General features: G+C 46.7%; 1 protein-coding gene across 1 annotated transcript in view; it reads left to right on the top strand.

Moving 5' to 3' along the window:
- GPC3 (glypican 3) overlaps positions 1–14305 on the top strand; it is a 110817-nt gene that overhangs the window by 84865 nt on the left and 11647 nt on the right. Inside the window, exon 7 of the mRNA XM_015860426.3 lies at positions 3700–3856. Coding sequence (XP_015715912.1) covers positions 3700–3856 — 157 coding nt within the window. The remainder of the gene's footprint in view (positions 1–3699; positions 3857–14305) is intronic.

The following is a 14305-nucleotide window of genomic DNA, read 5'->3' as shown; positions in this document are numbered from 1 at the left end:
ACGTGTTTGAGCTGGTGGATCTTGTAGTTGGGAGCATAGGATGTGGCCCATATGCTTCTTCCCATGGTTACAGTGCAGATGGGAGATGGGTGCCCCACAGACACCTCTGAGACGTGTGCATACACACGGGCTCCCACAATTAGCACTCTGGTTTACATTGGGTACATTACAGTGTATTTTTGCCATTATGGTTTAGCAGAGAAGAGCAGATATGATTGTAAACTCTTGCAGCTGGGTAATTGTGATTAAGTTGAAGCTATCTCGCTATTACGTACTACTTTAGCGATCACCAGACTATGTATTTTCCTGTCTCTTACCATAGTCTGTACACCACAAGACATGAATTAACTGTAATGTTAGGGTAGCAGTCATCTCTGTTTGCTATTTAAGGATGGAGAAGCTATGTTCAGTGATCCGAATATAACTTCATAAAGCACACAGACCGTGCTGGGTGGCTGTGCAATGGTTCAGTGTGGCCATGATTTTGTGCCAGCTGAAGCCATGGCACCCAGCAGCGCTCTCTATATAAATGCCCAAGATTGTACTTTGAGATTCCCACCCACTAGGTTTCCTGTCTGTGCTATCAGGGAAGGACCTGATGGGCGATACTGCTGGTCCTGCTCTCCTGATAGGACTTTATTGTGCTTCACACTATGTCAGTGACCCTTGAATCACAGAATCACCAAAGTTGGAAAAGACCTCCAAGATCATCCAGTCTAACTGTCTACCCATCATCAACATTTCCTACTAAACCATGTCCCTCAGTTCAATATCTTGCTGTATGGGTGAGATGATGCCCAAGTAGGTTTGCAGGGCTGAGGCTATCCTGATTCTCGCGTGCATCACTGTGCCCATCAGACACTGGTCAGATTGTGCTTGGCTACACTGAGGCCCATGTGTTGTTTCTTGGGAAGTTCCCATTTCATTGTGGCTACCAAGGCTGAGAAATTCAGCTGCTAATTTATAGCATGCCAAGAAAAGAAATAGAAATATGAGAAAGAGTGATTTTAATGTATGAAAACAACTGAAAAATTCTAATATTTTCCCACCCCTGTGAGCTTATTAAATCTGAAAATATCCCAAAACTTTATTCTCTCTGCCAGAAAGCTCCTTATGCCTCTGTTATGGGTAATGGAATTTATGCTGCTGAGGTGCACAGTGAGGTTCCTGCTGGTGTGCTTCATGCTTCAGGTACAATGGGAGCATCCTGCAGTGGTGGTACTCAGGACTCACTGGGGCAGTGAGTCCTAAGTTGTGTGGGGCACTCTCACTGTATTTTTCAGCTGATACGTTGTGATCTGAGCTGTGCTGTTAGGTGTGTGGTTGATAAAGTCTGTATTTATGGTGTGCTTATTTGTTACTGAAGTCTTTGTTTACAGCATTGCAGGACTCGATGGATGTTGTCTGTTCTTGGCATGTGTCTGAATGAGCCACAGTGCTCCTTGGTCCCTCAGCGTGAGAACCAGCAGGTCTACATGCAGCAAGTGCAAGTGCACGCTGTGCCTCTGAGTTTTACGTCTACAAACATTTCCTAAGCACTGTGGGCTGACTTTGGAGGGGAGAAATGCAAAGAGTGATAAGGGCTGAGCAGCCGCCGTGTTTGGTTTGCGTGAGGTCTGCCCCACACTATGCCCAGCTCTGTACTGGTGTATGTATGGATATCACTTTTTTCTCCTCATGGTCACGCTGTGTTCTGGGAAAGGCCTGTGAGCTTCTAAATAAAATAAGGCTCTGGATTTGAGAGCTTGGGCAATCTGAGCTTGGATGCGCCAAGAAAATGCATCTCTGAAGCTGCACTTCACCGGCTAGCACTGCTGAGGGGCCGTGCTCTCTGATTCAGGTGTGCAAGGCTACACGTCACCTTTGGGGAAACATATATAAGGAAAAACCCTCATCCTTGCCACGTCCCTTTGTCACCCATGGGTGATGCTCAATGTGGACCCGTGCAGCAGAGCTGTGTCATGGTGCTGCTCCCCACAGGGTGCAGCAGGGAGCTGGAGCGGTCTCACTTGGAGCCATTTGTTTTTCATTACACTATGCTGCTCTAATATAAACAATAAGGTATGTGGACACTGCTGTGGACAGAGAGCCAGATGCTGAAAGCATTCCTCCAAGGCTGTATAAACTTCAGCAGCTAAATATTTTAGGAACTGTTTTCTAAGACTTGCTTAATAGTTTAAAAATATAACCTAGATTCCAGATATTAAAAAATGCCTTGAAAGGCACGCATATTGCTGCAATAGCTGGAACCAACTAAAGTCCTGAAGTAAGCAGAAGGCTCCCATTTTGCAATATCTTCTCTGTTACTTATCCTTTTTCTCTATTATTATTATTTTTTTTAATGCAGAGATTAAACTTGAGAGGCTTTTAACAGCGTAGTGGTAGCGATAGAAATTTTCAGTGTATATTAATGGTCTGACTCACGCTTTTTCAAAGGGAAGCTGGGTTGGTGATGAAATCACTGGGTTCTTTCAGCAAGAGCAAAATCAGGAAAGTCAGTGGGAAGAGGAAGGCAATATCTTAAAGATGTGTCTAATTCTGCACGCACTGCACGATGGTGCTGAGAGCTTCCACCCGTGGCTTAGAGCACCCCTGACCTTCAGTGGAGGTATCCAGCCCCTGCTCAGTGATGTGCAACCTATCAGAAGCAGTTAGGGCTTGAAAGCTCTGAAGCTGTTTTTTTGCTGATTTTGGCTTTGCTTGGAAATGTCGGAGATGCTTGATGTGGATTATGGGTTCTTTCACTGCACTGCTTTACCAGGTAAAGTCAAATCCTGCCTTAATCCACCACTTTAGAATGCTCATTTCTGTAAGCATCTTCTGGGTGCTCCCATCACTGTGCTGCCTGCCCCAGGCAGGGTGATGCCAGGATGAGGGATCTCTGCTGTGGGATTTGCAGCATACAGAGCTGTCCTGGTTTCCCAAAGTGGTGCCAGAGGGATCTGTCATTTCTTGTCCCTCATGCTACCCCTCAGATGGGCAGTAATCCCTGAGAGCAGCTCCATGGTGCTTTCCAACAGGTCACTTTATGTTGATCTGGCAGCATGCAGACTTACAGTGGCGCAGCAGTAACCAAGCCTGGGGCTGAGCTCAGCTTGCCCTTGATCACTGGCCTGGGCTCAGCTGTGCCACTGCTTCTGTGTCTGACTTCCTGCAGGGCTTTGCCCCCACTCAGAACTCATCTAACTCAGTTCTGGAAGTGTGTTCTGTGACCTGTGGGCTTTTTGGTTGGTAGGTGTCCTACCAGAGAAAAACCAAAGGATGGAGTTTCTCAGGGTGGTTTTATTTCTTTCTCCTGTTTGTTCCGTGGGGGTTTTATGTTTGCCCATGAATGAACTGGAGCCCTTCGATGCTTTGGCATGAGGCACGCACCAGGGTCATATAGAATCATTAAGGTTGGAAAAGATCTCTAAGATCGCCAAGTCCAACCCACCCCACCACCACTGTGTCCACTAACCATGTCACTCAGTGCCACATCTGCACATTCCTTGAAGACCTCCAGGGACAGTGTCTCCACCACCTCCCTGGACAGCCATGCCAATGGCTCACCACTCTTTGAGAAGAAATATTCCAAATATCCAACCTAGCCCACTGTTGTGGTTCTGTGGAGCCTTGTCACTCAATCCTGCAAGCAGGAGATGAAGAAGTAGGGAGGGTGTTGGGAGCTGTTCAATAACCGTGATACATGCTGTTTTCCAGCTGCTCAAAGGGATGGCTTTGCCCCACCGAAAAGCTGCAGGCAAAACTCCAGAGGAGGAGGAAGAGGAGAGTGGAGACTGTGATGATGAAGATGACTGTGGCAGAGGCTCTGGGGATGGAGAGCTGCGAGTGAGGAACCAGCTTCGGTTCTTAGCAGGTAATGGGGATGAAGATTCTAGGGGTGGGTGTCCTGATGCTTCATGGCTACGTAATTAGTAAGGTCACCTCTTTCTGGTCACCCGCTGGAGGTGGAAGGGAAGGTCCAGTTGTGACTTGAGCAGTTACAGAAAGGTGGGTGGGTGCCTTCTCCTGACACCCTAACCACTGCCATCCTCCCTCCTGCTCACACCAGTGAGACCACCACATCCATGGTGGGTGTGTGGTGTCTGCTGGTTGGCGGGCTGTGGCTGGAAGCTTGACCCAATTAATGCTGGTCTCAGCTCTGTGCTCTTGGAGAGACCAGACAACCGAACCTGGATAAAATCAGCTTTACAGCTTTGAAGTTTAAGAGGGAAATTTGGGCTCTTAAACGAAGCACAGATGTTTATAAACTTCCTTCCATTGGCCTGGGATAATTAAAATATCCTTAATGAAGTGAGAGCTGAAATATCAAATGCCCGTTTCATATCAAAGATTATTGACACATTATGTAAAGTATATAAAATACATATATTCAAATATTGGTTTGGAGAAGGAAAAGGCTCTTTAAGTTCGCCAACCCAGGTCTGAAAGAGAAACGTATCATTCAGAGAAGGATAAAATGTCCTTTCTTTCATCCAAGTACTCAATATCAAAGTGTATGCTAAGGAAACGCAGGTGATCCATGTTGTCCTGAGCTGAGTGCAGAGATACGTGTTTCATTTTCCACCATCTTTGCATCACACTTCCATGCTATTTTAATGTGTTTCTGATTTCCTCTTCCAGCCTTTCCCATAATATCATCAGCTGTGTGTATAATCCTCTCTGCCTTTTTCTATCTCTGTAGGCTGGTTTAATCACTGTATTGATCCCCAGATAACCTGCCTGTCTGGCAATTTAGACCTCTCTTGTCACTGCGGTATGCGAACATGTTACATGAAAAGAGGGCTTATCCTCCCTGTGCTACTCTGCTGGAGGGTGTTTGATGCTGACTATGCTAAGAATGGGTAAATATTAACACAGTGGAAAAGCAGCCATGGCTTGGGGCACTGTGTCCCGGCAGGTTAAGCCTATCAGGCTGTTGGGAGAGCTGTGTTTGGGCAGCGCAGCTTCTGGGCACTGGCTGGCCTGGTGGACAACACTGTGTCATGGTTTGGGCCACAGAGACTTTCTGGTTCTTCCTCAGCTGTGTATGCTATGATACTCATTTTTGATGTGTTCTCCCTTAGAGTAGAAAGGTAAAGTTGATCTGACAGTGACAGAATCGTGTTTGGTTGGTACAGGATAGACAGTGACACTGTTCAAGTTTTATGTTGGAAACAAGCCTGGGAAAAGTTGCTGATGATGTGGAAATACTTTCAACACTCTAAGAACATTTCTTTTTTGACTTTGAAAGGGGTGTTTTTCAATTATCTTTTTTTCCATCATATCTTATGTACGTAACACAAAATAAAAGGGACCAGAAACCATTCCACATCTCCCCCCAGTTCCACAAATTCTAAATTCTAGGTTAGCATGCCGACTTGAAACGATGCCAGGCTTTGAAATCTGGAAATACTTTTTGCAGTGAACTTCTGCTTTTGGCGTGGCTTTGTCTCCCTCCTTCCCGAGGTGGTTGCCCTGTAATAGAGACGCAGAGACTGGGAGTGGCTGGGATTGAGTTGCTGAGGTTCCCTGCGGCAGCATGAAGGCAGCAGGGCTGGATGGCCAGCAGTGCAGGTGTCCTAGCAGAGAGAGTGATCAAGCATGCAAATTCTCTTTAAATGCATTCCCCTGCTCACCCTCAGGTTTGCAGTCAGGGAATGCATTTGAATGATTGGTTTTCTTAGTGGTCTGATTCAGCTCAAGAGGAAATATCCCTGGCCCCGTGATAGCAGCAGAGAACTCCCTTGCTGAGCGCTGGCTCTGCCTTATACATGGATTTGGCAGGCAGCTCTGCTGCACATGTCCTCTTGTTATCCAAGGGCAACACAGCAAAAAGCACGTGGTCCTGCAGAGTGAGGCTGTGGGCCACGTCTGGACAGCATGCCATGGCTTCTTGACCCTTAAAATCTCATTTGCAGTGGGATCACTGTGTAAGATCAAGGCCTTAACGAGACACATTAACATTGCGCTGCCACTGAGTACTTACAGTGTATTTGCTGTGTGCAAGTGGGTGCTGGGTTTATCTGGAGATTGGAGCAGAGTTGGCCATGCCCAAGGTCTGTGCATGAGAAGATGCACCACCCAAAAAGTTGGTCCTTGGGATGCTGTGTCTGTGCTGGTGGTTGAAGTGACCCATGAAGGTGGTGGAGTCACCATCCCTAGATGTGCTGCAGAACCATGGAGCTGTGACATTGAGGGATGTGGTTACAGGCATAGTGGGGGTGGGTAGGGGTTGGACTTGGGGATCTTAGAGGTCTTTTCCAGCCTTTATGATTCCGTCATGTGGTTCTCAAAGGCGTATGTTTGGTGGCCCTGCTAGGCAGGGGGGTTGGAACTACATGATCCTTGAGGTCTCTTCCAACCCGGGTAATTCTGTGATTCTGTGATTCTCCTGCTCCATAGTTTGGGTCTCCAAAGGTTTGGGAAATGTGGAGATCTAAAAACAAAAAAGAAAGCAAAAAATCCTCAAACAAAGTCACTCTTGAATACAGCCCAGTTTTGATTTATCGCCTGTTGTATAAAATGCTACCTTTGTTTCCTATTTATAATGACCCTGTAATAACTGGACACTCAACTTAACCTAATGATTTAAACATACTTGTAAACTGTCAAGTCAAAAGTTTGTGAGCGACTATAAACATATGTTGGTGAGTGCTGTATGCTAATAAATTCATTATTATGGTGCCCCAGTGGGAAACACGGAGATGGCAAGCTTTATTTTTTTTTATGATAGGTCTTTTATTGTTTGTCACATCTGCAACATATTAAGGATTTTGAAGGCAGATAATGTTTACAATAAGAGGAGGATTGAAAGCCTTCCAGCTCGGTGAAGAGCGCTTCCTGTTTGTCAATGGAGTAACCGTGGACCCAGCACCCTGTGCACAGAGCTCCAAAAATAGAGATGTGTCCAGACGTGTGCGTGTATTTACGCCACACCAATGGCAAAGCATGCCAGTGAATAAATCATAGCATTTTTCCCCCCCAAATCATTAGTCGGTGTGAATGTATTCCAGAAAGCTGTGCTTACAAACATCCTCACACTGCTGAGATCAGTCATCCTACACTGTGTACCCAAAGCAAAGCCTGGGGAAGCTGCTGCTCCAGACAGCCACCCACTAATTAGCTCACCTCTGGCATTCTCACTCATGATGCCACTTATAACTGCTGAGCCGACTGCCAGTAAGCCTGAAAATGAAACATAGGTGCTGAAGATGCTCCTCTGCTGAGCAGCTGTAGTAGGAACTGGTGTTGCCCTGAGCTGCCTGTAGGCTATCGTGGAGATACTGGGGTAGAAATGTGCCTTTTAGTGTCTGGAGGAACACCCGGGAATATCTTAAGCGATCCAGCAAGCAGGGTCAGGGGACAGGGGGAAGATTTACCCTTCCAAAGTATCTGTGTTAGGCAGTAACAAAAGTAGTCTTGGGAACAGATGGATTTGGCAGCGCTGAGTAGAAACAGTTTATCCTGAGAAGGGAAGTTGGCCTCATCCCATGAGAGGTATAAGGATGGATGTGTGCAATAAAGATATATAAGGATGGCTTGGTGCTTTGTGTGTGTAAAACAGCTCTTCTGCCTGACTGCTCCGGCTGCACAGCACTGGGTGTTGCCTTTCTCATCTTCATTCGTTGCTTATAAGGGCCAAGGGAGTTTGCAGCTGGAGCCCTGTTTGCTGACTTGGTGCTCGGGGTGCATCTTGTTTTCTGCTCTTTCTCCTCTGTGGGGTTTGTCTGCAGCCCACAATGAAACCCAGACATAGCATAGCCCTCTCTTTTCCAAGATCCGTAACTTCTTAATGGTTTCTGACTTGACCACTGGTGCATCCACTTTGCAGAATTGTTTCAGAAAACCTTGTCTAATTCCTTTGGTCGTGTTCCTCTCATTACCCTGGTTTCTCACACTCTGTGTCTGCTGGTTCTCTCTCACTGCTTGGAGGCAGACCAGCAAAATGTAAAATATTTACAAGATCACCTCTTCAGATTCTTTATTGCAGTGCTTGTTTCTCTGTAAATGCCTTCAGGGTGCCCGTATCCGAGCTGCAGGTATCTGCTGATGCTGCTCTGCCTGATGCCTGGGCAGCCAGTTCCTTTGGTTGTTTATCTGTCTGCTGAAAAAGACATTTTCAAACACCAGATTTACTTCAGAATACCCCATCTGCAGAGATGCTGCATTACAAGGCATCCGTCCTGCCCCAGGGTGAAAAAAATGGCCAGGCTAAATGTCAGCTGGATTATCCCAATGGAAGTGCTGGAACGGTACCCATTAAGACAGTGCAATAGCTTGATTATTGCTTAGCTTTGCTTTAAGTTTTTATGTTTGTTGAAATTTCTCCTTTTAATTAATATTTGATTGGGAGTCAGGTGTTCTGTTCTTGTCCAAATACAAGTGAGGAGAGAGGGGGGAAGCAGTTGTCTGATGCTGTAATTGAGTGTCAAGTTCATTAACTCACTATGGAAATCAGCAACAGTGATTTTTTTACCCGTAGGCTTTCAGAGCAGAGGTGTTTCTAGCACTCTTTGGCTGGCTGTTGGTGGTGATGTGGGTCTGCCAGGCCTCTCGGTACACATAATGTGTACATTTTAATGGTTTCTTGCAACTTCTATACTGAGAGTTCCTCTGAAGGAGTGGGAGGTCTGAAGGAGGTTCATCTCTTCAAATAAGAATGCACTTTGAGATAAGTTATGTGTATGCCGAGAATGTTTGTGAAATTGGCAAGTAAATCCACTGGGTATATTCATTCCATGCTCTTATTTTTCTGGTTTTTAATTGTATTTTATTTTGATTTATTCTCTCAAACGTTTTTAGTGTTGTGGTTGTGGGTGTATATGAAACCAAGCAGTTTGTATCTTGCATCTGTAGGAGCCAGCTTCCACTTTGACCCAAAGCAAAGAATAGAATAGCAGGTTTATTAAAGCAGGATCGGTGGAGGGCATTTAAATCCCTGATAGTCACCTGACCGTAAACACGTGTGTCGCAATCACAGTGTGGGCAGAAGTTGTTCTAAATACTTCTGGAATCTCAAATCAGGGCAGACGAGGCTGGTTCTTGGCCTCAGTATATGGTGATTGGGGGACGTGGAGCTGTGAACAGTGTACTGAGGAGACGCTTTTCAACAGTGTAATTTGGGAGCTGATGTATCTTTAAAGCGTTACTGAGTGCAGCATTTTACATGACTGAACGCATCTGAACAATTTCAAGTATGCAGAGATCTGCCCAGTTGCAGTGGTGATAGTCATATTTATCCGTAAGGAATGATGAATCTGTTTTTCTGTGACTTGAAAATGCATGAATTCTTCAGAAGCTGCGAAACACACTTCCTAACTCAGTACTAACTTTATTTTTTTTTATTTTTTTTTTTGTGCCATTTTTCTTCCAAGAAAGACGAAATAGTTTAAATGGATTTCTTTTTAAGGGATGTCAGTAAGGGGATATTTCAGACAGAAGCAGAACAGGTGGTTCTTGCTAATGGGCTGACAAGATAACCTTACACCGATAGCCAGGGCATCGTATCTGTGCTGGTTGCTGTACAAAGAGAGGTTTGTCTGTGAGCTCGATAACAATACAACATGTTGATTGACTTTTCACGTAGGAGAGAGTGCCCCTTTCATGAGTGGCTTTTACTAATGCCTTACTGCAGGTAAGCTGATAAGAGTGATTACAGGGATGTAATAAATGAGGCTGTGATTTGTGGCCCTTCTTGGTGTGGCATGAGATCCCAAACTGGGGTGCTCTGGAGCATGTCACTATGGTGCTGGGGACTGGGCTGGAGGCAGCAGCAAGGTTTGAATTGGAGCCACACCTTGTGTACTGCCTCCCAGTTTGGGCTTGCAGTCTTAAGAGGTCCTTTCCAACATGAATGATTCTATGATATCATGAAGCAGGGGCACCTGGAGCTTGTATGGAGTCAAGAACACATCCTGGGGTCTGATGCTAGTGGTTGATTCTCTCCAATCTGTGTGGGTTTTTTTTTAGCCCTTGTTGAAAAGATAGTGAAAAGAGAGACAGGGATGTTCCTCCAGAGAAACCTCTCAGGACTCTGTGTTGTTAATTCTTTTATTTCTCTCTTCTTTCTCTCTTCTCCCCAACCCTTCTTTGCTGCAATTGTGAGTAAAAACAGCTTGCGTTTGGGTCTGACCTGCAAATCACTCGTCAGTTCCTGTATTACCAGGGCACGATCGGTTACTGAGTCAACACCGCTCTGTTCGCTTTCCGTGTGTGTCAGAAACAGGGGAATTCATCATTCGTCAGGAAGAAGCTCTCTTCAACTGCTCTGCATTAGCTGTGACCTGTATGCATGTATCTGCCAGCCTTGCTGGGGCCAATACTAGCAGTAACACGAACTGAGCCAGGTGTATCTGAGCGCTGGCTCCGTCGATTCCCCCTTAGACCCCACCAGCTCCACGACCCCTCATGCGGGAGATAAATGAGCTGTGAGCTGGAGGGGAGATGTCTTCCTTCCCATGTGCTGGGTGTTGGTGGCCTGTGCTCTGCAGTCACCATCCAGCCTGAGCTTTTGTGGTCTCCAGGGCTTTTGTGGCTTGAAGTGGAGTGCAGATGGGTTTACTCGATAGCAAAAGATTTCTTGCAGACATGCGCTTTTGGATTTGCAAAAGCCACATTCATCAGCCTCGCCAGCTTGGAGTTATAAGGCATATCTTACCTGGGGCTAAATGGAGCAGACCCCAATAATTAACCTGCTGCCATGATGCTCCTAGAGCAGGTTGGAAGCTTTCTGATGGGAAGCTGTGATTTGAAAATACCTCTGTGCTGGAACTGAGCTGCAGTGAAGTATGCCGGGGTTTTGGACAGGTTTTTTGTTTTGGAAATAAATTGAAGCATCTCTCTCTGCTCTTGCAGCAGAGAAATGCAGAAACAGCCTGTTTGCCCATTTCAGGATGTCACATTGTCAGCTTGTGCTCTGGAGAGGCTTTTTGTCTATAAGTGTGCTTCAGATTACGTATTTAATTATACCACAGGAAAGATGAAATTCAAATGAGTTGATGGAACTTTTGTTGGAGTCGTATGTTTTGGCCTCTCTATGTCAGCTTGCCTTTTTCTTCTTTTTTTTTTTTTCTTTTTTTTCTTTTTTGACATATTTTGCCTTTGTTCTGCTTTGGAACAGTAGCACATTCCACATTGCAATGGAAATCTGGCATTTTGACTGGCTTCTGTTGTTTCAGAAAATGACTTCAGTGGTATTTAGGCCCCTTGACAATATCTTACTGTCCCAGATGCTCCCTGCATGGGTCCCCCTACGTGGGGCAGCTGCAGCAGGAGCCTGGGTCTGCGCCCAGCATACGTCATGCATACAAGCGCAGCTGAGGACATCGCTTGCCAGCAGCGCCTTTATTTTCCCTTTATCCAAAGATTCTGTCTGGTTGTCCTTCCCTGGCTGCTGAAAGCTTCTACATGCCCAGAGTGTTGCTGTACCCCTTGGCCAGCTGTTCCCTTGCACGATGACGTGCCATTGTTTGCTGCTGGCCAGATGTGCTGGGATGGATGCATGGTGGTGGCAGGTACTGCTGGCTGCTGTGGGTCATCACTTGCTCAGAGCTCCAGCTGCTTTGGCATCTGGACAGACTACCAGCATGTATGTCACCAGCTCAGGTTCAGCACAGGAGGCCCAGCAGGATTCCTAAGATGTAAATCACAACCGCGATGTGATGCTCATCCTTTTTCATTTGTTTTTTTTTTCCCTTCCTTCTTGTTTTAATGGAGTCTCTGTAAAACCACTGGACTTGGAGCTCTTTCGGAGTTCTTGTGTGATGTGGATGCTGAAGACGCTTCCTGCATGGGGAGTCAGACAACTGCTGAAGCATGATGTTGGACTATAGTGTGATGCAGACTGCAGCTGGCAGGTGGGAGCTGGTGGTTAGAATCAGAGTCTGAGTAACATCCTCTGCCTCTGATAACCTTCCTCTGAGTGCTCTGCGGCTTCGGTACATTTGTTTGTCCTCTCCTGGTTTCCATGTAAATAGTTCTGGTAAAAAGTAAAGAAAAAAGTTTTGTTGTGTGCTCCCTGATGTCAGAGCAGAACACAGCCTGCAATGTTTCTTCCTCTTCCCCTGACCACATAAATCATCTGCTAACGTGAGTGCAGAGGATGTGAAAGAACGCAGTTGGAGCAGAAATGCTGTCCCTCTGTTCTCAGGGCAGATCTTTTGCTTGTGGTTCAGTGTCTGTTGTCAGTGGGCAGCTGATGTTGTATTCAGTTGCCACTCCTTGAACTTGTAGCTTTATTTCTGCTGGTGCAAAGACAAAGAGAGGCTTGAGGTGTGCCCAGTGCCACTCAGCAAACAAAGCAAACAAGCTGGGGGTGCTCGGGTGCTCTCACCAATGCAGCTTAGGTGTGTGTAGAATCACCATAGAATGGCCTGGGTTGCAAAGGACCACAGTGATCATCCAGTTTCAACCCTCATGCTGTGTGCAGTGTCGACAACCACCAGACCAGGCTGCCCAGAGCCACATCCAGCCTGGCCTTGAATGCCTGCAGGGATGGGGCATCCACAGCCTCCTTGGGCAACCTGTAGAGCGTAGAGCTGCAGTGTGTTGCCCCACTGGGCTTCATGCTATCGGCAGATGTTAAGTAGGCCTCTCTTATTTAGCAGCCTTAATTTATTGAATCAGCCAGCAGCGCTCTATGGGAAGTAGTGCCGGAAAAGGGAGCAGAGCGAGCTGTAAGTTTCCAATTTCTGCTGGATCAGGCCCCTGGAGATCCGTGTGATCTGGTGCATTGGAGGCAGTGCTATTCCAGTGACTCATAAACAGATGTGCCCAATTTACATTGCAGCTTAATACCTTTGTTTAAAAAAGAAAATAAAATGTGTTTTGTTTTTTTTTTTCAAGACAAATGTGTTAAAGCAGATGTTTCCAGTAAAACAAATACTTGTGTGATTTACAAACAGCTCCATCCCTGCCAGAATTCATTAGAAAATGTGGAAAGAAGAAAAATGGTTCTGTGTACTGACAAATAAAATTGAAAAGATAGCAAGGAGGCATTTCTCTGTGCAGAATGGAAACTGCTGTGCTTGGGGTGGGAAGCAGGAGGTGGGAGGTGGTTTCAGTTGCTAGTGGCAGTAGGGTTAGCTCTGGCGTAACATCAAAGTGCAGATACTTCTTCATAAAAATACTTATCCATGTCCTGTGGTGTCAGATATGGGGTGTTGGGGTTGCACTGTGGGATTGCCTGGGGGTTCCTCAATCACTATCACTGGAACCTGGTTGGCCACCCCTACTCCTGTTCTTCTCCACTTTACTGGACTGGGAGAGGTTTGCTGATGTGGGACCATGTCCTCTCCAATGTTACTATTGATGGGGCTCTTAGAGCAGAGGAGGATGAGCTGGGGGGCACCTGATGACTGCAGCAGTGCTGGGTAGCACCTTAGCACCTAACAGTGGTGCTTCCCTCTGCTTGCCTCTGGAAGCTCAGTGCTTTGGGTGCAGGGTGGGAGCACAGCTGTGCTGGTGGGTTGCTCTCCCTGTGCAACCCAGTGCTTGCTCTGCAGCACCTTACAGTGGGTGATACAGGACAGAGGGGCTTTCTCACACTGAGCCACCCCATGACTTTGTGGTATTCTGAGCATCCTCTTCATCCTGCTGCCTTCCCCTGCAGCTCAGCTCTTTTGGGGCAAACCTGCAGTGTAAGGAGGCTGTGCTGGTTCACCTGCTCCTCCGTATTTCAGGAGGTGAAGGCTCTGCCTTCTAAGGCATGTGCTGAGAAACTCAGTCACCTCCGGTCCCTTTGGTCCTGCTTTCCGCCCGGCTCCATTGTGGGGCTGCCGTCATGCAGTGCCTGTGAGCCCAGCACTCATGTTACATACAATCTGACACCCCATGTGGTCTTAATGGGTTTCCCAGGCTACAGCTGCAGCACGGCTAGCACTTCTTGTGAGCTGCAGGGGCTGCCAATCCCCTTTTGCCATCCGGCTCCCCAGTGCACAGATATCATATTTTTTTATGCACTTGTCACCTACTTCATCTGGGCATTTATTACTAAAGAAACAGTGATTTCCTGGAGGAGCTGAGGATCTGCTTGTATCTGTGGGCCTACAGGCTGCTCATCTTGGTGCAGGGGGACTGAGAGGTGGCTGCAGGACGTTGCTTCTGGCATGTTGGTTTTCCATGTCTAGCCATAGGGAGCATTGCAGAGCACAGCCTCAAACAGTCCTTATGCAGGGGGGCATGCTGGGACCCATCTAGAGGAATTAAAAGCATCCTGGAGAGGGGGGATGCTGCTGCATAGCAATTGGGACACTCAGGTTCTGTTCCATGCTCTCCCATTGATGCTTATGGATCCACGCTGCAATCTCCGCTCAGCTTTAGTCAT

The sequence above is a fragment of the Coturnix japonica genome, chromosome 4, assembly GCF_054131305.1.
Source record: "Coturnix japonica strain WE chromosome 4, WE-NBRP24, whole genome shotgun sequence".
NCBI lineage: Eukaryota > Metazoa > Chordata > Aves > Galliformes > Phasianidae > Coturnix > Coturnix japonica.
This window is presented reverse-complemented; position numbering and strand designations above follow the sequence as displayed.